Raw genomic sequence first — 25,448 nt, 5'->3', positions numbered from 1 at the left:
GAACTAATACCAAAAGTCAAGAACAGTAGTTACCATGGATTCAAAAGTCAACCTTGTATTATCTTCCTAGAACTACTGAAAATCCTTTTTTTAACAAAACAAAACATAGCCCAAAGTAACATGTTATGAAATTCAAGCAGTCACAATTTGTTCTTGTATTGATTTTGAAGTAGTATGTACCTATCAAGGACATTATGCTTGTACCCTTATTGGTTTGGACAGGGAGGGGATGTTCCAAGTTGTCGTGCTGTCTGGACCACTAATGTTCTTATTTTTCTTACATGAGGCCTGGGACTGCAGTTCACACAATATAAATCCAAGTACAAATCAAATGGAAGTCATTGCATGGGCGGTTCAGTGGCTTTCGGGAAATTATCTTCATGTAAAATTTAAGGAAAGATGCAATTCACAGCCGAAGATTTGGAACACCACCAAATCTATCACCTAGATCTTAGCTGAGCTAAGTTTAGATGTCAAATTTTAAACAAACTAGTGCATGACTAGCATGGGAGCTCAGTATTTTCCAGCACAGAAATACGGCAAAATGTTAACTTCAGACACATAAATTTTCCTTTTCTCTTTAATGTTTTTTTTTCAACAGTAATTGTTCTCACACTCACTGAGAGGAAGACTTCTCTTAGTAATAATCATTAATGCTCATGACATTCCAGATACCTAGCATATAATATGGTCTTCCCTTCGGGGAATGGACAAACAAAACATTGATTTCTATGATCTTCCAAATACAGATTCTTCTAATGTAATATGATCAAGGTCTTCCATGTTCCTGATTGTTTGTTAGAGTTTAATTTTTTGATATATTTTTGAAATGTTTTGAAATATGCTTCATTTTTAAAAGGTGCATATATACTTTGCCTCTCTTCCATCACTTTGTTTTTGAACTTGTAGAAATCTTTTCTGCAGCAGCCTTTCAAAATTAATATTTTATAGGTACTCAATAAAGAGGCTTAATTGTGACTAATGTTCTCTATCTGTACACTATGTCACATCACATTCCTCTTCTAATTCCATTAGTTTGAATCTTGAGGAACTATATATGTCAGGAAAATTTAAATATTTCAGATTCACAGCAAATCTAGGTAGATTAAAAGAAAAATATGTAGCAAAACTGTGATGCTCTTCCAGTAGACAGAGATGAAACTGAACTTCTACCTCAAGCCAGTTGCCTAACCATATTTTGTTTTTTGGTGTCTGGGAAGAAAAATCTCTTTCTTCTTCTTTTTCTTAAGCCTTCAAGAAAAAAAAAATACCCTCACAGAATCAAAACATTAAAAACCATACCTTTGGTTGAAGGCCTCAACTACTTTATTCCTTATCAAAATTGCTGCTAAGTTGCACAATTGTTTTGTTGTTGTTGGGTTTCAGGGGTTATTTGGGACAGAATTATAGCAAATAAGGAAACTAAAAGAGAGGGCTGAACTTGACTTACTGCAACTTAACTTAGTGGCTGGACAAACTATAGATACCATTAAAGAAAACTACTGAATGATACCCTTAAACTTCTAGTGAGGAGAAATAGATATGTCTTTCTAAGCATCTTTGCTTGCTGTAGTCTGCTATTACAGGAATATTATTGACACTTAATAGGAAACAGTCGATAGGGTGATGTAAGATATTGTATTTCAGCTCTGATGATTTCTTTTCACGACTTCTCATTCACTCATATTTGCTGGCAGTACAGACCTTATGTACACTTTTGTACAAAAAAGAGATTACAAATTTACTAAGAAAATAAACCACTGGATCAATTTCAACAGTTCAGAACTTTGTGACTGATAGTTAATAGATAAACAGCAAAGAGCATAAACTTGGTTAGAAACTCATCTAAGCATTGAAATAAGCATATTTGCCATTTATTTCTAAAGGATGACATTAGAATAAGATTTTGTTATTAGAATAAAATTTTGTTATTATTGCACAGATTTAGTCAGCATCCTATACATGACCATTCCATCTGTTTATCAAGAAGTTTGTAGTGTACTCCTTGAAAGCGCAAAACAAATTTTGGGAATAAACATGTATAGCAGTTTTAAGAAAAGACAACCAGTCTCTTTCTACAATGTTTCTTTTAGGGATGCAGAGGACCAGGAATGCTAACAGTGGATCCAGTTTCAGAAATGTCCTTTTTCATGAATAATTGACTGCGTTTGGTAATATAGAAATGAAATACAGAAAATACAATGGCACTCCATGCAAACATCAAGACAGTATTTTCACTGGGGTTATCCACTATCACGGTACTTGTATTCAGAGCCTCCCTCATGTTTGTAAAGGATGTCTCTTCCTACCACTCACTCTCCCTTATCCCCAGCAATAAGAATGCATCCTTCTTTTCAAGACACTTGAGAAAAAAAAAAAGCAAAAAAAAATGAATGCTGAGTAGTAGGGAGAAGATGAATACTGTTCACACTTATGCATACCAAAATACTCATTGAAGGATTATCTTTTTTTCCAGAGCAGCAAAATCCCCCCAGGAGACATTTGATGGTGCTGCTGCTGTAGGACATTATTTCTTAGTTAATACCTCCAAAGTTGGTTCCTATCAAGTTGCTACTGTAACTTTTTAAATTGTTTGTCCTTCTGAAGACAAAGAGGCACATCATTATCTCTTCTCAAGATGTGTCAAAGAAGCAGGTAAATCCTCATGTACATGATAAGAACATATTTTTTATGAGGTTCCTGCTTTATTTATTATTTGCAACACCAGCATTGTTAGTTATCACAGCATATTAATCCCAGAGAAACAAATTATAAACTGTCACAAATTTCTGCTCTAAAGAGTATATATATTTTCTGTGTAGATGACAGGGAAAATAATTTCAAAAACTTACAAAATAATGCCAAAAATGAACAACCGAAAAAAAAATCTACCCTTTATTACATAGTCATATCTCCGATGAATATTCAGTGATGTGAACTGATGGTACCTTGAGGTAAGAATTTAGTTAAAAATTAGGTTTTGTTGTTTCATTTTTTCCAACACCAATGTAAGCATGACAAGCCTTTAAGAATCAGCTCTGTTCCTAACTTGACTCAAGTTAATGTGACTCCAAATACCTAAGTAAATGCAGCATTCATCCAGCATGAGTTACATGTACCTAAGAATTGCAATATATTAATGTTTCTTCCTGTGTAGAAGAAAATCATGCATCAAAAGATCTCAAAGACTCAATATTTACCAATTTATAAGATTAATATTTTGGATTGCTGCATAGATGGATTTCTTAACCTCTTAAATTATAGAAGTGAAGAAAATCTTGCTGGCCAAAATGCCAAATTAGTAACATTAACCACCTTCATTTGAGTTCAGAATTTTGGGTTGGTTTATTTTTTTCAGTTCTCCAGCTGATACTCTAAGCTAGATGGCCTCTGTTTTCCCTTAGGTTACCTCTTTCTGTCTCTTTTGTGCTGCTGTGGACTATTTTACTTTTAGTGAAATATATTGTCTCTGACAAAGCTGCTACTGACGTGTCTTAAAAAGGGTACTAGTTACTGGCAGCACTCTCTCCTCAAAGATCAATCACTGAAACTGTATGAAGAGCTTAGACTCTTCACCCTGAAGGATGGACCATGCAGGATGGACCATAAACATACTTTTGAGCATGGCTCTCTCACAAGGCATTTACTGCTATTCCACTGCATGGTTTAAGGTCCTTTAAATTCCTAAACTGAGGGATGTGTGATCAACTCACCTCCCCTGAGGGCAGCCACAAAATCTGCTTTGTTTTATTGCTTTTCAATGCAATAGAGTATGTGTCAGTGGAATAAAATGATTTTTCCAATCCTGCCAGCATTTTGTGTAGTCTCTTCCCTAAAGTCTAAATGATAGAGAAATCATCAATGTCAGCTACTTTACCATAAAAAAATAACAAAAGATTACACATCAGGTTGGAGGTGGGAAATGGGAAATGAAAGAGGATTTCTTCCCCCATAAATAAACATTTTAGAGCTGTAGAAGCGTATTTCACTGAAGCAAATGTTGGATATGCAGTGACAGCACTATTGAGTTATTGCTTGCTTTTCAAGCAAAGTAACTTTCTGAAATCACAAGATAATCTTTATCACAATTTAACTGAGTCCAAAAAGCACTTCAAATCAGAGAATCAGAGAACAGTTTCAAGCTGGAGAAGACCTCTATAATCATTGATTCCAACCTTTATCATGGCATAGCAAAATCTACCATAAAACCGTGTCCCCGAAGTGCCACAACTGCACTTCCCTGGGCAGTCTGTTCCCATGCCTGACAACCCTTTAGGTGAAGAACTGTCTCCTAATATCCATTTAACCCCCCCTTGGTGCAATATGAGCCTTGTCCTGTCACTTATTAGCTGGGAGAAGGGGCTGACCCCCACCTGGCTACAGTCTCCTTCTAGGTAGTTGTAGAGAGTGATAAGGTCCCCCTGAGCCTCCTTTTTTTAGGTTAATCAGCCACAATCCCCACATCTGCTCCTCACAGGACTCGTGCTCCAGACCTTCCCCCAGCTCCATTGCCTTTCTCTGAACACACTCCAGCACCTCAACATCCTTCTTGTAGTGAAGGGCCCAGAACGGAATGTGGGATTGGAGAGTGGCCCCACGAATGTGAAGTACAGGGACATGATCACTGTCCTGGTCTGGTCTCTTAATCCCGGATACATTCTCTTAACTATATACGTTCTCTTAACAAGGCATTAATAGTCCCTGTTATTTTATTTTTTGGCATGTTTTTAAAATGTGGCATAGTTTAGAGTTGTTTGAAAGTATCCTTTAATGGTTCTGTTTTACAGAGTTTCTCTGTGTCCATTCTGTCACTAAAATCAGACACTGAGAGCCTGAAACAACTTCAGAATCATGAAGGGCATGCAAAACTAATTCAATTTTACTGCATGTTAAAATGACCAGACCTGGTCTTTTGTTACGGCAAACCACTAAACAAATGGGCCGCTGGAGTCTGCCAAATTTAATAAATAAAAGTAAAGAAATTTACACTGATGATTTTTCAGTAAAAAAAAAGACTCCTTCAACTATGAAACATTTCATGGATTCTTGCCAGTTTCAAAGAGGTTTCTTCCCTTCCACAAAGATAACCTTTTGGCCCGTATTTTAGGTATCCCTGTAGCATTTTGTTTACAATCGCTTGCCCAAAGGCAGACGGCAGTGAGGCAGGGGATGATCTGCTAGCATGAAATACAGAACATGAAGAAAATGAAAAGGCAAGGAAAGAGAGAAACAATTTACTTCCCCATTAGAAGCCGCAACACTATTTGGATACTCTGGTTATGCTGCTGCTTCCCAGTTCTATTTTACCCTGCTTGAAACAGAAAAGTCAAGAGCAGTTCAGTACTGGTTACTTACTCAATTGTGTTCCTGTCCACTTTTCCTGTCATATTAATGCCATAGAATTGCTGCATGGCAGCTATAGCTGATTGCATGGTTTCTGCAGAGCGCAACACCGACATTCGGGGGTCAGTTGGTGGAAGGTAGCCATACTTTTGTAACCATACCTGCAATGACAAGTGCAGCGGCTATTAAATAGAAATTAGAGGTAAATAAAATGCTCCCTAGTAATTAGTTTCATACCATACATAAAGAAGCTTCTAATTCACCAAGTATAAGTCCTGTTAGTTTGGGTGCTTGGGGTTTTTTATTTATTTTATCTGCAGATAAGAAATTCTTTACGGGTTTTATTTCACCTCCTTTATTAAGGGTTCTGTTGCTGTTAGACTTACAGAGTTTTCTACCCAGAAGCCATCTCTCTTTATTATCTGAAACCACCTGCTTCAATTATTTATTTAATGGTTTTGGTTTTTTTTTTTGAAGCTACAACTTAAGCACCTGACCCTGGGTCTAGGCCCTTCAAGTAGTGTTTTAAGGAGACAAGATATAAATCTACAATATATGCCACATACAACTGACTGCCCACAGGGCACATAATAATATTCACCATCTACAATAATAAATCCATAATAACGCACACATTTACACTAAATTGTTATTATCTCCAGAAGAATATGAAAGACAGGGTAGGGAGACATTCAGCTTTCTGAGATGAATATCAAAATAACATATTTATAGGCAAAACAAGTGTCCAGGAGATAGTGAAGTAGCAGAGTTAGAGAAAACTCTCTGATAAAAGGAACTGCCTTTTTAAATCAAGATGGATTTAATGCCAACTGCTTGTGCTCTTAATTGTCTAGAAGTGTGAGGTAGAAGTTACTGAAAGCTTCATGGATTAAAGCCACTATCTAAAGAACACTTGGACAAGCGCCCTGAAACATGCTGACCTCTTGAGGCAACGTTTCATGAACAAGTAGCTGCCGCTATCATAATGTTTCTATGTATTTTCAAAATCAAGACAATAGAGAAAACAGTGAAAGACTTTTGAGAAAGTGAGGGCACTGACACAGCTTTAAAAATGTCTTTTCATTTGAGGACTGGAAGTACTCACTAGAATGAAAGGTACATATATTGCCAATCTATAAGACTCAGTTAAAAATGCATTGCTGCAATTTCACTCCCCCCAGTAACAAAATATTTGTGACCCTGTAAATCTGATCTTCTGTTCTTTAACAAAAAAAAAAAAAAAAAAAAATAAAAAAAAAAAAAATTCAGCCACCTCTTTCAAACATATCACATCACAATTCACAGATTCTGAATCACTACATTAATGAACAGTATCCACCCACCACACCTTACAGTGTTTTGTGGGCTCTCTCTGCCTCATACAACACTTCTGGGTTTTTACCTGTTTGTATATACACATGCAGCCTAACGCCAACCTATGTATCTATTTTAGTTGTAAATTTATCTTGCCGAGTCCACCATTTCAGTTTTGCAGCAGGTTAACCATGGTTGTGGTGCACTCACTGTGTCATGAACACAGTGAAAATGATCACATCAAATTAACTTACTATTAATGTTCACTTTACTGACACCAAATATGCATTGTAGGTGAATACTGGCTCAGTGTAAGTAAAAGATCAAACTGACATTAAAGGCTATGGAAATTTTCAGGTTATGAGTTCAGATATTTCTAATTTAAACATGTTTACCTTAAACACACATTTACCAGTGCAGTTCACACACAAACTCAACAACCACAGATCCAGAAAAAAACACTCAAAATCACAGAATATTCTGGGTTGCAAGGGACCCACAAGTATCATCGAATCCAGCTCATAAGTGAATAGCCCACAGGGATCAAACCCACAACCTCTTTGTGAGCTCCACACAACAGGGAGATACAACAGGACAGGGAGGTATAGCCAAGATTAAGTCCCAGACTAAAGTCTTTTACCTTCACACTACCTCTATATACAGGAATCATTCAGAATAAGAAAATTTTGTTTAATAGATAGGAAAACACTCTTTTTTACAATATAAATTAATTGCTACAATCACTACCTACATACAACTTTACATATCCACACCTTCTTGCACTTCTCAGCTTTAAGGCAGAGCTTTTGTACACTAAGTGTGTGCAAGATTTGGGTAATTACAGAAATAACTTCGTTTATGGGCCACTTTGCAGATGAAGCCTGTTCTTCCCTACATTATTGGAAGACAGCTCTGAAAGGCCAGACAGGATCTGAATGTTGGCAAGAGCAATGTAATATGTGGAAACAAGACCATGGAACTAAGAAATAAGTAAGTTTGACACAGAGTGGATTGATTTCAGTGTAGTATGTAGAGTGTCTTTGCATTAATATTAAAGTGAGTATATTTAAGGATGGGGCTATTTTTATATTCATCTCAAGTCAGTGATATCAAAACAAATAGTAAGGGAAGAAAAATAGTTCAGAGTAGCATGTCATGGTTATGTAAAATGGTGCCACCTTCTTAGTGAAAATTTTGTATGCAGACATGGACCAGGGCTTTTTATGAAGCTCTCAGGTGCTAAGGGAGACAAAATTGCTTGGTAGGCTTGGGAGGTCACCCATCACCACGCAAAACCATCCTCACTGCGGCATAACTGAAGAAGTCAGAGGTATGGGGTTGCAAGTAAGAAAATTTTCCAGAAGGTAAACCTTCAGATATCTGAATTAGAAAAGCTATTACTACAGAGACAGGAAAAATATCCTGGGGACTACTGCTGATGGGAGAAGTGGAGCAGGGACAACAAACTGGAATCTGCCACTGCAGAGACTCTTGCCAGAAAAGGAAAAGAGAGCTGGCCCAGAAACAGCAGGAGAGTACAGTATAGCCTTTCCCTATCTAAAAAGTCTTACATACAAGGTAAGTACAGGATGCCTGAAAGCCACCCCCAATCACTGAACAAAGGAAGTAGACCACCTGGGTCTTCCCTTAGCCTTCAAAATAGCCCAGAAGACACAGCCAACATACTGAAAAGTCAGATGATGCTCTGAAAGTAAGTTTCTTTTTGAAAATTCAGACAAATTGACCTCCAGGCTGGTGAATGTTTGAGAGCTAGTAGTATTTAGTGTTACAAAATTCTTTATTCTGTCCTTATGAGAAATGATTATGAAACAAGAAAAAAAGCCAGCAAATCTGGTTCTGCAGTTTTCTGCAGGAAGGACAGAAAATATTGAAGGATCCTGGCTCAGACTACCAGATATATGAAATATGCACCTCAGATTTTATTGTGCATAGCCCAAATGCTGTGCATTATTGAGGAGAAGCTTAACTTAAAGACCAGAATATTTGGTGGGCAAAACAGCAAAAAGGAAAAGAAACAGTATGAGAAGGAGAATGAAAGAAAAAAAAAATTCTCTCAGCTTGTTTTTTTTTTTGAGGCAAGTATGAAAGAAATTATATACAGAAGAATTTTCCCCTCCCCTCTACTAAAATTAGACTTTGCCTGCCTTTAAGATACTTCAGAATTGACAAGCCTCATCCTGAGGAAATCTTTGGTGCAGGAACAAAGATATAGTGAAGTAGATCTATCTAACACTTACTCTCTTAGATGCCAACAGGGACCCTTTGCACAGACTCCAAAGAGATTTGTTTCATTCCCTTATACAATCTAAGAAGATAAAATACTGCTACTTCAAGTCAAGCTTTTGGGGAGGACTTTCTTGTCCTGCTGCAGAATAAGATCCATGGTATCTCTCAGGTAACCAAAGCTGGAAGGCAAAAGGTTCCACCATTTCCCTCTCCAGAACAGTGCTTTAGGATCCTGCTACTGTGCAGTTTCCCTTAGAGTTGAATCCTTCTTATTAGAATTTAACCCTATAACTTTTTTATTTTACCTGCTACAGGTAAAGGTAACCAGTTATTCATTTCCCCTCTGAATCAGCCTTTCATGTATTTGAACTTTCTGATGTGAGTCACTCTTTCTACTATTTTAAAAATGAACTAAAGAAACCTCTTTTGCTTAATCATATTTCATTATCTGCATTAACCTCTAGAAAACTTCAAGCTAAAATCTATCCTTACTAAGCATCTGCTTGCACTAGATTTCTATGTTAGGTTCCATTGTTGGCCTGTTAACAAACACTGAAGTTAAGCTGAACTGTTAGGAGTAATTTGGAAGAACACAGACACCCAAATATTTCATTTTGGAAAGAAAAACAAAAGAAAAAAAAAAAAAAAAAGAAACAAAATTCACCTAAAATATTTTTATTCAGTAACAGAACTTCAAGGTTTATGTCCCACTCATCTGTACATTTTAGAATTTTAAACCTATGTTTTACACATTTTTCTCACCAGAAAAGTTTCTTCACCCTAATTCCACCTTCTGTTTTCATAATTGTAAAGAAAACGATAAACAGAATCCATTGGTGATGAAATCTGTAGACATGACAGGAGTCTGTTGAGGACCTGACACTTCTGCAGGCATCCATGGAACATGTAGGTGCTCAGCACATAAGCTGGATCACCTTCCAGATTTTGGATGTCATTGACTAGATACTTAGGATTTGGGGTTTTTTTTACTGATATGATGAAAAAACCTTTTCATTTTAGTTTGTAACTACTACTTATGCTATGCTATATGAATCATGAATCTATGGAACAGACAGAATTTTCTCACATGGCTGGATTATTTTTTCTCCTCTAAAGAATAAAGAATGGGCTAACTCAAAGTGCATTAAGCACACCAAGGGATTTTAATCATTCTGATCTTTGCTAGCTTAGGAAGAAAGACTGATCTTAAAAGCAGTATGTTGACACCAAACTCTTATTAAGAACAAAGAAAACTAATGTATTGTCATTAAAGATTAAGCAAGAATATTATTAAGATAATCAGAGTTTCAGAGATATCACTGATTTCTAAGATAGAAGAAAGCTTAGCAACAAATTATTAATGTTCCTGAATGACATTATATAGCATAAGCTACTTTACAATTAACAATATGTTCTATGAACCTGAAGGCTTAGTAAATCAGTCTAATAAAGCACAGATAAAAACAATTTCATAAATATCTTCAGTACTGCAGCTGCATATCATTATTATTCATATATTCCTATTCCTGTTTTATATTTTATCTGCAAACAGAATTCCTAACTGCACTGACTAAAACTGTGATATTTCATAATTTCAAAATATTTTTACTTCTGTTTTTAATACACTTCCACCAAAGACACTATAAGTGAAATGATTTAAAGTGTCTGAGTAATTCAGGGGATTTATGTTTCCAAAAAGCATACATTTATGATTCTAACTTACAGAGATCACAACAGGATTTAGTAGTTTAAGTGCTGATGTAATTTTGAAAGGGATTGAAGGCTTTAATGATAGTAAGGATAAATAAGCTAGCTCTAGAACTAGTATCCATATGACCAATTTATTTCTTCATTTAGGGCAAATAATCATGGCTAATGGTGTAGTTTAATTACAGACCTACCTATCAAGCTAATACTGACTTTTCAGTGACAACCTGATAGACAGATAGCCAGAAAGAAACCAAAGTGTTTACACAGAGCATTATATAAAATCTTCTGATGTCTTTCCTTCCTCTTGCCTCCAGTGCCACCAGTTCCTCATCAGTGGTATTTTTTCTTCTTAACAGATTACACTGATGTGAATGGGTATATGGTGCATGGCATATATCCAGTAAGAAAAATACTTCCAAGAAAAAGCATGTGAGAATGCACAGTCCAGAAGAGTCTAACCCAGTCTATCAGTAATGTCTACAGAATGAAAATAAGAAATATGATAGATAAAAAAGAAGCTTAATGGTCATGATTCATTTAGTACCCATGTCTTTAAGTTGAGATAACTAATACTTAACAATCAAAAACCAGCTTGTATGTTCAGAGCACAGTGAAGCTCACAAACAAATCAGATTCTTGGAAATTGTATAGTAATGTGGAAAAGATCTTAATTTGAAGGAAGCATCTTGAGACCAGTAAATTATCTTTTTTATCGCTTTGAACATTCCAGAAAAAAACTCAAAACACCAACTTGTAAAATTTGGTTCTCCACTGACATAAACTAGAAAGTGACCTTTTTTTTTGTGAATTATTGTGGCAAACCCCCAAGAAACAATTTGCATGTGACACTGGTGCATTCTAAGGCACATTAATAATGGTAATCTTTACTGGGGATTTCAAAAATTGTATCAGGCACTTAATAATTCAGACAAGTCTGTATGGTGTCTAGGTTTCAGTCTGCACTACAGTAAATACTTAGATACAGTACTAGAAGTAGCAGAATTGACCTCAAAGTGGGTCACAGAAGAGAATTAATTAGGCCTTACTGGGTTTAGTGTTGCTGCAGCTAGTCAGTTCAAAATTAATTGAGGCACCTCCACTGTTCTATTATGTATCTACCTATTGTTTTTTTCTGTGTTCTAGCTACAAAATAGACGTAAAATTGAACAATCTTATTATATTAGTCTCCAACAGTACAAAACTAGATTTACCAACACATGATACTGCATGTCAGCAGAGAGGTGACAAGTTTCCCCACTCACATGTATAGTGACAGAGACAATTTTAAAAGGGTACTCCTCTTCCCAGTGAGAGGCAGCTCAAGAATGAAGACTGCGGCACAAAACCAGAAGCTCAGTCTTGTGACTTTGATTCAAACTCAAAGAAGTGACAAAAGTAAAAAAGGCAAAATGTATTCAAAACTGTGTGCTGAATTCCTCCCATTTGTAATTCAAGTTTAGATTAAATATTCTAAATAATTTCCTTTAGTGCCACACTCACACACAGAAAATCAATGTAGCTGGTGAGCAGCAGAAGTGGGAGGTGTAAAAGAACTGTTGGGAGCACCAGGCCAGAGCCATTTACAGATCCCAGGCAGATGGGAATCTACCGGCAAGCAGCAGATGTGGGGTCTGCATATAGCACTGTCCTTCAGCGACTGAAATATGCTTGGAACAGAGATTAGACACCACCCAGCTCCAAACGCAGAAGCTACATTGTTTATTCACTACTTCTACTGCCTGTGTGGAGAGTGGGTTAGTGGTATAACAACTCTGACGCTAATCCCTGGCCTGGAAAGACACTCTTGATTATTTCCTGTAACACATTTATAACTGACTTCAGAATGTGGACCTTATTCATTAGTTGCTCAGGGAAATTTTCTTCAATCACTAATCGAAATCTCTGGCAAAATCTGGCAGAGACCCAGACCGGTGAAAATACTTCCACAAATAAAACTTATAGTTCTAGTGGATGTAAATACTAAATCATACAACTCACGTCAAAGGACTCTATCTCTGCATCTTACTAGAATTTCTATAGCTTCTAGAAAAATATTAAGTGCCCTGCAGGGATAAGAATGCTGTATTGAATAGTCTGGCTGAATTTGTCCTCACGAATCCCAAAAGAAAGGGGAAAAAAAAGAAACTTCTAAGGCCATGAGGATGAATAAGGGACTAGAGCATCACTCCTATGAATAAAGACTGAAAGAGCTGTGGCTTTGCAGCTTAGAGAAGAAAACACTCCAGCGGTATCATCGTATCTATGTATGCAAATATCTGAAAGGGGAGAGCAGAGAAGATGGAGTCAGGCCCTTTTCAGTAGCACCCAGTAACTTGGCCAGAGGTTATGGGTACAAACTGAAACACATGAAGTTCCTTCTCAAGCTTAAGGAAACATTTTTTTACTGTGCAGTGGCAACAGGTTGCCCACAGTTGCTGTGGTGTCTCCACTCTTGGAGATACTCAAAAGCCATCTGGATATAGTCCTGTGAAGGGGGTTGGACAGAGCTCACTTTCCACAACATCTATTCAATAACACCTTTGGTTAATGAATTTCAAACTAACAAGGAACATGGGTACAACTTTGCAACTTTCTGCCTGATAGCTAAGCAATTGCATACTTCAGAAAGAATTGTTGTCTACTCTTTTGATAACCATAATATTGTGGGGAAGGGAGATTGCCCACAAGATTCCATAATTTCCAGTTCCTTTAAGACTCAAACCTTTTACTTTTTTGCCTCTTTCTGTTCCTCTTTTTTTTGTATCTTCTGAGAGGTTATTCATGTGTTCATACTTGGAACATTCTTGATCATTCCTGGGTTTAGATTTTTCTTTTTCTTTTATGGTTCTCTGTGGCTCATTACATGTATCCATGGAGTTCATTCAGATGTCTGGATCCCAGAACACCACTGACTAGATTAAGGTGATGAGCATATAACAAAAATAATGATGAGCCTGGAGTCAGAGCAATTCTGATTGAACCAAAGGCCCATGAGGAGTTCCTTGGAAAATCATTACCTACTTTTTGGTAGCAAAAATGAGTTATGCCTCCCAGTTTTCCTCTTCACAATACTGCAAGTATTTAGACAAGGCTTTGAACATATCAATCAATATATAAATGCAATTTTTGTTTACTGATATATTAAAAAAGGCAAGAGTTCCTTTCAAAAGGCAAGTCAGTCTTTCACCACACTCCATTAGATCACCCCATATTGTCATTGCCTTGGTATTAGCATCTTTGACCCCTTTAGCTTTGCAGTACCTCACTTGCAAGCTGACTATTTTGGTCTAATCCAAAATATTGATGGCATCCATATATTGATGACATAACTTTGACTACACTTAGCATCACAGTATTTTAGGGCAGAGTTGTTTATTCTTACAAAAAAGGCAAGCAGGGAGCTATACAACAACTAGGGAACCAATTTGCTATTTAGACTCTACAGCTTAGTACTGTACTTGAACTTTTGTTTCTTCTGGTTTAGTTTTCTCAAGAGAAGCCTATCTCCCTTCTCACACATATTCTAAACAACCAAAGCAATGCATTTCATTAGGAATTCATGAGGACTGCCTCACTACTTCAATCACCATCCTACAAGCAGCAAAGTCTCCAAGTGGCTTGCAGTAGCTGGAAATGACCACATATTTTTTTAGGCTCTGAGAATATCATTGCAGGCAACCATGCACTTCAAAAGGGAGGTATCAACATCACTAAAACTTAAAAAAAAAAAAAAAATTTTTTTTTCCTCATAGGCTGTAAAATCATTAGGAGCAGCAGCAACACCAGAAACAGAAACTTCATACTACTATAAGACAGAAGTAAGAAATCTTGGTTATTTGGTACATCTGTTTTCTATGGGGTAATTATAAACTACATGTGATGATATAAACCAAAACAAAAACAAAGCCAGCTGTGTATGGACCAAAAATACATACACATAATTCCTTTTTATTTATCCCAATAGGTTGTTTCAAATAATTTTATAAAAGTACCAAAACTTAGTTCTAAAATATTTATGTAGGAAACCAACAGATGGTGGTGTATTACTTTGAAAAGGCTTGTGGGAAGGTGGACCATTATAAAAAGGGAAACGATTAATCTACAAATTCCCTTTGGGGAAATGATTATTCAAACCATATTTGGCACTTGGTATTTGAATCCATTAGATAAAATAACTTTACTATTATAATTTATGCAGCTTCTGAAAAACACTGAAACAGATGAAATGCAATGTAAACATTGAAAGGAAATGTGACTTGAACAAACTTTTTCTTATCCATACTCCCTTTATTAAATTTTATTCATGATAATAATTTTTCTTCTCATTTTATAAACATAAGAAACATCATATTCTGAACCACAGAAACATCCACTAAATATCTGCATAAATGTTTCCAGAATAGATATCAATATCATCAATATTCTTATATTATGGGTTAAACCAAAATTGCTTTAAAGCAAAAGAACAGAAATACAACAGCACAATGAATGTTTTTGTTGATATATACCTCATAGGTTTTTACAACACCTTTATAAATAAGATTGCATGTAAATTCCTACTTTATTACACATAAGCAGTGTTTAAATGCTTGTCTGTAGAAAACCAACTGGCTATGCCGAAGTCAAGAATAAAATGAAGCTGCCTTCAGTGGAAACAGGAGGTATTTAACTGAACCAGTTAGTTCCTTTATTTGGATGAATATCACTTTAATTTCTTTCTATGTATTTTTAAGCAATTAATGATGTCATGACTATTAGGAATATAAACTTTTATAGCACAGTATGTTTGTTTACCACAGCCAAATGATTTTTAAACATAAATATATTGCTATATCCACTTTTAACTTAAAAATATTATTTTTTTCCTTCTGCTTTTCAAAGTAGATAAGTAAGACGCAAAATTTCACATCCTGCACTTCATTGCTGGATGTTATTGCATATTTTAGAAATACTTCCTTTTTTGACTGGTCTTAGGTTTGTGATATTTACAGTAATATTATAGCTCTTTGAAAAAATCTCATTTATATTTACCTACTGAAATCTTTAGATAGAAGATGAACACAGATTTTTTAAATACATAAAATTGATGTATGATACAAGTTTGTCTATTCCCAAGGAGAGAGAAGAAGAAAATGTAATGACAAAAAATAGTAATTCTGTCTTTCCCAAATTACTTTATTTGGCCCACACGGCAAAATGAAAACAAAACAGAAGTAAATACTACAACAGAACATTTATAAGAAAAATATCATTCCATCTTCAAGGAGGCCAGGGATCTAATAAAAAAAGGAAGTACATTTCCTGAATTGTATGATTTCTTCATGAGGAAGGAAGACAATATTTTAGTTCATCCACTGTTTTACAATGAACACAATCAATTCAGCTACTTAATGAGTGTATCTGATCAGAGGCCTTAATGATGAAAAGGAAAAAGGGAGTACAGAAAATAGCTTGTCCTCTATCCCATACTGTTTTGGTTTCTGACTTATTCCCCAGTTTTGAAAATGCTGGTCCAGGGAAAGAGTTTCCATGGGATATTGATCTATAATTAATGTTTCCCACTTTCATTTCCAATACTTCTTCAGAAAATGCCCATGGGAGAAAAATCTGCCACAGGGAGGGCAGGGATCAATCAGAACCCAGCACTGTCATTTCTACATGCTTGCTTCTAATGATTCCCTTCAATAGTTTATGCAAATTACACCTGTATTTTCCTCTGGTATGTATAGTTCAAATCCCATTTAGTGTCCTACAACTAAAAAGGTAACAACAATAACAAAAGGTAACAAAATTACCTTTTTTATTTCATCTTCAGAAATGATCACATATCTTTCAATCATCTTGTTTTAGCATGGACCACAATAGATGAATACAGTTGCTTTTCTGTATAGAGTTCATATCTTATGTAGCAAGAAAAGGTGGATTCAGTACTGGAATTCATAGCTTTTGACTCCTGACAATGATGTTAAGGTGACCGAAAAAAGAGAGAAGGCATAGAGAAAACTATCTCACTTGCTATAATAAAGACACATAAACTGCAAGGTAAAATATTTCCTTTCCTAGAAACATTATCTGTGTAAATTAGTGGCAGAACACGACCAACTCCGGCTAGCTCTATTAGCCTCCTACTTTCATATGAAAAATCCTTATACATCATTTGATGTCTATTTTGCTTGCAGTACACTAACTCAACAGCTGTTTGTAAGTCTCAGAAAAACTGAATATATTTCAGTACATCTGCAACTCTCCTTTTTATGTCATTCTCTAAATTCTATTTTTGTTAAAGGGCAGAATTACAAAAATAGAAGGGGGAAGGGGAAGTGGTAGATTGATTCATGTGAGGGACGTGACAAGGTGATTCCTGCAGGCAGAGAGGGACGTAGAGTAATTGCTTCAAAGTAAGCCACGAGATTATCTTTTATTAGCTCCTCTATGGGCTATAGTCACGTGTTTTGCAATTTTAAAATGTAGTAGAACAATTTCAGCTTAATTAGGACCTGATGCTGTGAATCCCTGACTGCTCTCAGTAGCCACAGGTTCAGACGGATGCTTAGAGCCCTCAGTAGCCAGCCCAACTCAATCAAGTGTCACTACCAACCAACAAGAATAGGATTTATCCATAATTTTTCATGTATTAAAAAAAATAACTTGCTTAATAAAAATAATTTCCTTACAATCATCACTGGTAATATTTGCAAAGTTCAGATATTCTAGAAATTTGGGGTTTTTTACAAATACATTGGTTTTCTGGCTCAAACATGCAGACAGAATCACAATGGCAGAAAAGGCCAGGGAAAATTATACGGTATGCTTTTCTGGCTTTTTCTTCCAACAGACATGATCTTCCATGAAATTAAGTAACCTAGTACATTTTGAAAATTGAATTTGCAATTAGTAATTATCACAGGTCCTGTATTCTCATAGCAAAGCCATTACTATCTTAATCCTGCAAATACAATATTAAGCATCCCAAGCAGCAGTTTATTTGATATTAATTTGTTTTTGGTTTATCCTATTTTTTTTAGACTTGGTCTACCATAAACTAAGGGAAAAATTAGACCTAGTTTTACCCATTCAGCAATGAAATTCAAATTTCCAAAAGTATATAAACATTTTTTAGAAGTTCAAAGTGCAAGTGAGAACAGATTTTGTGTGCATTAAAGATGTGAGTGTTTACAACAGCTTATCTGTGTATGTATATGTATGATTCAGAGAAAAATTAAACTTTTTTTTTCAGTTTTGGTCTTAGAAAGAAGAAAAAATATTTTAATATAGTAATTAAGGTAACAATTGTTAATGAACTATGTGTATATTGTATTTCTCAGCTCCTCCTATTGGAAGGAAAAAACCTTAGGAAAAAGGAGCAGTGTAAGTTTTGTAGTACTGAAAACCAAAAAAAATCCAAAACCACCCCCCAACAAACAAACAAAACAAACAAACAAACAAAACCAAAAACAAACAGCAACAAAAAAACACAAACAAACAAAAAAACCCCATAAAATAAAGAAAAAAGTTTAAAAAGAGAGAAAACAGACTCAGGAATCCAATGAATCCCTAATTTTGCAAACACCAAGCTCTTCTACAGATCAGGGTACCTCAGAACTGCAAGTAAAGAACCCAAAAAACCTCCAACCTGTGACCGGTGTATAGTGAACAAAAAAATTCAGATTAGGATTGATGTGGCATCAGCTGTTTAGGATTCATTGTTTCAGTGGATTCTTTCCCAAATCAGAACAGATACACAAGATATTTCCAACTGAGATCTTCCAGTAGCTGGTGGACATCATGGAAGAAGTATTCTCATGTTGTTGTGCTGTTTTCCTGTATGACAGCTAAAGTAGAACTAATTTTAGAAACTTGGCTCTGTTTTTTAAATTTCTACATTTAAGAGATAACAGTATGTTTTTACACTGTTTAAATGGTGATGATTGTTTGATAAACATCTGCAGAATAAATCCCATTTTTATCAAGAGCTATTTCCTTACTCACCTTAAAATTCTGCAACTGACCATCATCATACCTACTGTAAGGTGCATTTTTTAAAATATGTGCTTGCCACTATAGTTTTTACTGTAAGAAATTTTTAATGAAAAGTAATCTTCTTTTTTCCAACCTAAGGAATATTCAGTTTGAGAAAATTCAAATTCATTCCATCAGTTAAACATTGATTTTTAACAAGCAATTTCACTTCTAAGTTTATTGTCCACCTCAACTGATCCAAATTAATTTTTGAAAATATAAGTAGAATTCAGTTTAGTTCTTCTTACTCTTAAGGCTGATTCTATTTACTATTGAATGAAACAATATTAAAACTGAACCTTACAAAATGGCATTCCCATACTCAAATTTCCCTTCACCCTTTTCCAGAATTCTGTCTTGATGAATCACTTTCTGAAATTAAGTTCTCAGAACCTAACAAACAGTATGCAAAAAGATAGTAACAGAACATCTTAACGATAGTAAAATATTTCAGGTTTTTTAGAATTGTTTTTAAATGCCCTAGCATTTTCCTTTTGTAGCACACTGAATGGCTGTTTCTGCTGAGCTGTCTAAAACACAGGCCAGCTCTCTTCCCTCCATGTCTACAATTAATTTAGAAATCTGCAATGTGTGTGAAACATTCAAATGATCCCCTTTAGCAGGCATTACCCCATCAGCACTGAATTTCAGCTGCCAACCTCAATAAATTGACAACCATTCACTCCAATCCATACATGCTGAGACCTGAAGTACAGCACTCAGCAAATAACTTCTTCCTGTGTCTTTCTCTCTCTGTATCCCTTTCTCTCTCAATTCAAAATCTCACCATAAGCTTCTCAGGAAAACTGCGGGGGAAAAGTCTTGCAAGGTTAAGTGGCTAACTGAATAAGTTTCAAAGTTTTAAGAAATTTTCATTGGGAAGATGAAAATCAGGATGGAATGTATTTTCCCTAAATGGTGTGAATTATTTCAAAGTAGAATTAGTTCGGGGAAATCTTATAACCTTTATTATGGAAGCAGGATGATCAACAGTCCTCTGTGAGAAAAGGTTTCACATAATTTTTCCTCCTAGAATTAATGATCTCCTCAGAGATAACATTTTTTCAGGATTTGCTGGGATACTGGTACAATCACCATGGCAGTAGCTATTAGATTTGACTTTTTAGTTATCATGATCTAGAAATCACCAGCTTGTCTTCTGTGCCTGTTCACTTTATCTCATTCTAACAAATCACAAGAGACTGTGACAGCAAAGAGGTAAAGATTTCCATTAGCAAAAACTGTATATTTAAGCAATAGCATCACAGGACTTTGGGAGGTCTGGCATTTGATGCCTCTAGGGGACAGTGCAGAAGCCTTAATGAAGAAAAAAAAACAGGACATAAGTCTGCAGAGGGACTAGTATAGACCAGTCTGGGGCTGGAATGATCTGCAAAATATTCATGTGGTTTTAGTGAGCACTGAACTGCTTTGTAGGGAAAGGGGTCTGAGAGAAATGGACCAAAGTCTGCCATGAGGCCTGTGAAGGTGTGCTGCATCAGCAGCTGTTTACATAAATGGCTTCATTGTGCACACAAGGTCTAGACAGGTAGAATGTATGTACACATCCTTTCAAACATAAAAAAGGCCAGTTTTCTGACATATGATGAAAAAATATTAATTAAAATTTGCTTGCAGATGCAAAATGAGCTATTTGTTTTGTTTGGTTCTGGAGGGCACATAGGGCAGCTGGCATACCAAGTTTTGTAGATGCCACTTTTCATAATGGAATACTTGAACTAAATATTGTAAAATCCTTACCACTAGTCAGTGTGAGAATATATATAAAGTCTGTTCCCTATCTTGCGAAGGTCATGAAACATTTCAAATAGTGCCAAGTGCACAATTCAACATTTTAACAGAAATACATGGCAAGACTTCTTTTTTCTTATACTCATACAACTTTTTATGTTCTTCTTTCCTTATTAACTTTAAAATATAGAAAACTTGTAACAGCAGGAAAGTATCTGAAACGTCTCGGAAACACTGTTTTGATTTTCATATCATGTGTTGAAAATTGTGCTGTAAACTCTGCTTAAAGGAACTCCGCATGTAATATGGATCTGGTACCCTCGAGGATTATTCTGCCACTCTGAAAGGCTTCCAGAGTAGCTGCTCTATCTAGTACATAATCTAATTTTAAAATACTCAGACTTCAATTTCCACACAAGACTGGAATAGGTTTATTACAGAAAGGCTAATGCCATGGACATGTACACATAAAAATCTATCATAGAGCTAACACTGTCATTAAAAAATTAGTTTGTCTGAATATTTTGCGGTTTTAAAAGATTTCTATTTATAGCAGATCAAATGGGGTAAAAAATGGCAATCTCCTTCCATAGATGAGGAACTGCCCCCCTAAATGTCTGACAGGAGACTGAGAGAAAACTCTTGGACACCAAGTGAGCTTCTTCCTGGTTCATCAGAACAAACATGGTGATCCTCTCCAGTGCCTGAAGTTGACTAAAGTACTTTCACCTTGAAGTCTGACAAAATGGTATGTAAAATACATAAAAAACACCCACAAAGGTAAAGGCTTCAGGAAGATTTAAGTCTTTTGCGAAAGACTTACTTTTACATGTATGAAAGTATAGTTTCTTGACTTACTATACATACACTGTTAAAAAGTATTCCCATATTCAGATAGTAGAGCAAATTTGGTAAGTTGTACTTAACTGTTAGCTAATTGATACTTTATTTCCCATTTAAATATATATTTAAAAAATTACCCCCATTATAGTTAAACACTAGAGCAGAGTCTCTGCACCTGTGACTCTTGTATTACTCACTACCTTTATATATGTGACCCCAAAGTACACTTTGGATCATACATTAATGTTTTAAAACAACTGCAAATTTGTCATACTCTTAAACAAGCAAATATAATTATATTGTGCTAATATTACAAAATATGCAGTATCAACTAGCATGCTGTAAGTTATTTGTATGAGTCATTATAACCTATGGAAATAAATATTTATATATGAGAAAATAAAACAAGTAAAACAAGCTGTTATTTGAACTTATGTACCCCAGGATTTCCTTAAACCCCTTATTGTAGAACTCTGTAGATTGGGTAACTGTTCTTAGTGCATTATCTATAGCTCCACTCTTTTAGTTTTGGAGACAAACACATTTCCTTTGGGTAGCCTAAGCACCATCCCAGATTCCTCAGGTTACTTTGAACTCAGGTTTTTGCTATTCAGAAAGATCTTTATATCACACAGGTATGCATGAAAATTTCCTTCACAGGAAGATAAATCAATAGCCTTTGGTCTCATTCTCCTCTTTTCTATTCTAACCACTGGAATAACAAACCCATTCTGTTACTCGTGCCTGTGTGGACGCATTCCCGCTGCTTCAGGTAGCATTCTTCCTAAATGTAGTACTTCTCCAGATAAGAGAAGCTTCAAACTTGCCTGTTGTCTTACAGTCTATTACAAGGGACTGGCCAAAGAAGAGCCCAGAATATGAACAAATGCTTTATTTAAAGAAGTTCAATGGAAAATTTGAGGACTCCTTAGTACCAGCTAAAGTATTTTCAAAGATCACACTACTCAAAGAGCTTTTTTAACTTGACAAGGCCTAAGGAGAGTAACTGACAAAAACAAATTCCTATGTCCATAGTTGTGAGTGGAAGCTGAAGGTATTTTATAACTCATGAGGATAAATACCCTGTTCTCCCTTTCCTGTTAAAAGAATGCAGATTTGGGACATGATTTTTTAAATTCTATTTGCAGTCTAAGCCCTGCTAACACTCAACTTTGTCACATTACATCTGCTTGTTTTCCTGGGTCTGACATTTTCACACATGACTGCACACAGGATACACTACAGTGAATATCAATATGAACTGCTGAAAATGTTCAAAGAATTTAGGAAAAAGAGCATAACAATGGAAAAATAAAGATCAGGTCCTATATAGGACAGCAGGCAACCTAGGGAGGCATTGACCTTTGTCGTCAAAACCAGTTTATATTTTAAGTGTCTTCCACACCCTTGTATGTGAAATCTGGAACATATCTAGGGTTTTGCAAGGCTCAGAGATGGCACAAAATGAAGAATAGCATGAATAATTACAACAAATCCTCAAAAGTCCTCAAATAGTAGCTTAAGCTGTTTAAGTCTAGAGCAGCTACTCAGAGGTAGTGAGAAATCTAATAGTGAATTTGAACACATATTCAGTGTCAGTTAAAAGAAACAAATTATAATCTAGAAATGTGTCCACTAAAATCAAAAGCCCGAAAAATTAAATCAAGGCATTTTCTGGAAGACAGCTGAGTAGGTCAGGTGGAACTGTACACAAGCCACATATTGTGAGTATTTCTTCATTATGCATTTCTGGCCAGGACGGTTATAGCATAATGGTTTGGGGGGGGGGGGGGGGGGGTTGGGTTTGGGTTTTTTTGTTTGTTTTTTGGGGTTTTTTGGGCGCTTTTTTTTGTGGGGTTTTTTTTTTCCCAAACAAAGCTATTTTTTTCATTCTGTTCATTACTAATCTGAAGATTTGTAAGATATATACAAAACTATATAAAATGCATATCTTCACATATAGTTGCACATGCCTGACTTTTACATTGGTCATTACTACAAAATATTTTAAAAATCTCCAATTGTAAATAAAAACAAGGAATGGAAACAATAATAGAGTCCATAAACATTAATAATACAATGCATCTAAAGTACAAAAATATATAGTGAGCTATTGAAACCACAACTAGTTTGGTTTTTTTTTTATGTTAACTACATGGCAAAACCAAAAAAGCATGGACTTTTCCCAATGAAATTACAGACAGACTCTACATGTACTAGTCTGATTAAGCTAAAATAACTTATATGCATTTGCTCTTTGCAGCCAGATAGAAATGAGTAATGAATTTCACAGCGTGTTTGCATTCTATTTCCATTACTACTACATTAATTACATTACTGTCTCATAGCTACAAAATACTTTAATGATTATCACTTGACTCTGCTTACTGTCCTTCACAGGCAGTTTTACCCCTGTTCTACTATTTAAAATGCTTTTCATTTGATTAAACATACTGTATTTCAGTTTACTGTGAAATTAAGTTTTATTATGGTATATATTTGGTAGTTTTTTACAACATAAAATAATGACTCAAATTGGCAGCTAGGCAGAAGCTTTTAATTTAGACAGAGAGGTTCCACAAGCACAGCTCGTACCAGGAATTTTTCGTGCCCTATTATCAACAATAAGGCCCATAGACACATAAGACACCTTAAATACTATCATTTTACTGTAACTGAGCCCAGTAACAATGGCTTGACTTTCAATATCTTCCATCTTTGTAACAAAATCTGTACATACTTAGAAGTGTGTGTTTCACCGTATTTTAATGTATCAAAGTAATGCTTTTATTGTTGCTTGTAATACTCAAGCTCTTGTTGATAACTGTGCTCCAATTAATAAAATGAACTGCAAACACAAAGTCTTAAGTTTATGTTGTTTTTTCAACACTTGATTGTGGAAACACTGAATTAAATCCAGATCCAGATGTCTTTCCTGTGTGTTACAGATTCATGTGCAAGCTCGCACATGAGGAAAGGCTTAGCTTCAAGCACATGAAAGTCAGAAGTTCATTATCTAAATGGGATATTATTAAAATTGGGATTAAAGTGGCCTCACCAGATGTTTAATCTTGTGAAATGCTTAAAAGCAGCACCAAGTCAGACTTGGTGTCAACTGCTTGCTCTCTTTTTGATCAAGAATTGCAAAACAATATTTTTTTTAGTATTTTCAGAACTTAAGTAAAATATGACTAGTGTTTTGGAAGGGCAGTTCTTACTTCACCTGATTTTGCTGGCAAAAAATTTGTCAACTTTCTGACATGTAATAGTATCATAGCTGATTTTAAGAGCTGTATTTTCAGATAATGCCCAAATAACTCTCAAGGTTTTTATCAGCCTATATTCACTGACCCAAAATTCAAACACAATCTCAGTGACAAGGGATCTGACATAGAACCTCTAAGTAATGCCATCTGTGATGAGAATCTGACATGTTCAGCTTTAGAAAGGTCAATGCAGAAGGATAACCTTGCTTGCTGTATCCATCACATCAAAGTTCAGCAGTATGGATGAAGAAAATACTCTCCTTTATTCTTATCAATCATGAAATATTAGGGTATACTATGAATAAGTACTAACATATTTGCAAATATTGATTTTTCTTTGATGCTGTCACCTTCAAATCTGCATAACACTCTCGGGTTTGGGAGACTACTTCAAACTGTTTGACATTGTTGAAAGAATGAATCAGAAAAGTTATCAGAAAAAAGTACTTCAGGAAATAGTGTTTTCTTTAAATGATAGCTTTTAAAATGCCTCAAAGTATTTGTAAATTTATGTTTAATTGAAAAATTCATATAAGCTTAAATTCTGGTTAACTAGTTACAAAGTTGTTCAGTCAAACAACCACCAGGCCATGAACCTACCTTAAAAAACCTATTAAAACCTTAATTGTTTTATTCCTTCATGAATTACTCAATCCTGTCTATGCAGACAATGCCCTTCAGCAACTTTTCAGAGCTTCTGATCTACAGGAACACTTTGACCTTCTGTATGCCTCTTCAAAATGTGACAGCAAGGTAGAATTACTCACACTTTGCTTTGCTCAGAGTTCAACTTTTTCCATGAAAATGTCAGAAAAATTACTACAGTAATCTGGTGACATTTGAGTCTTGAAGGAAGCTCAGCATTACCTTTTTATTTTCATAGGAAACTACGAAAAATTCAAGTACAAACACTACATGGAAATAAGGATGGATGCAATGAACCCTGTGCAGAAT

The 25,448-nt window shown here is 35.4% G+C and overlaps 1 protein-coding gene across 1 annotated transcript in view; it reads right to left on the bottom strand.

Moving 5' to 3' along the window:
- The window catches only part of MMP16 (matrix metallopeptidase 16), a 165,509-nt gene that overhangs the window by 73,776 nt on the left and 66,285 nt on the right, over positions 1–25,448 (bottom strand). The window contains exon 2 of the mRNA XM_066179167.1: positions 5,356–5,504. Within this exon, the coding sequence (XP_066035264.1) occupies positions 5,356–5,504 (149 nt within the window). The remainder of the gene's footprint in view (positions 1–5,355; positions 5,505–25,448) is intronic.

Source organism: Chamaea fasciata, unplaced genomic scaffold (genome assembly GCF_029207755.1).
Source record: "Chamaea fasciata isolate MVZ Bird 193981 ecotype frontalis unplaced genomic scaffold, bChaFas1.0.hap1 SCAF_1, whole genome shotgun sequence".
NCBI classification, from domain to species: Eukaryota; Metazoa; Chordata; class Aves; order Passeriformes; family Sylviidae; genus Chamaea; species Chamaea fasciata.
This window is presented reverse-complemented; position numbering and strand designations above follow the sequence as displayed.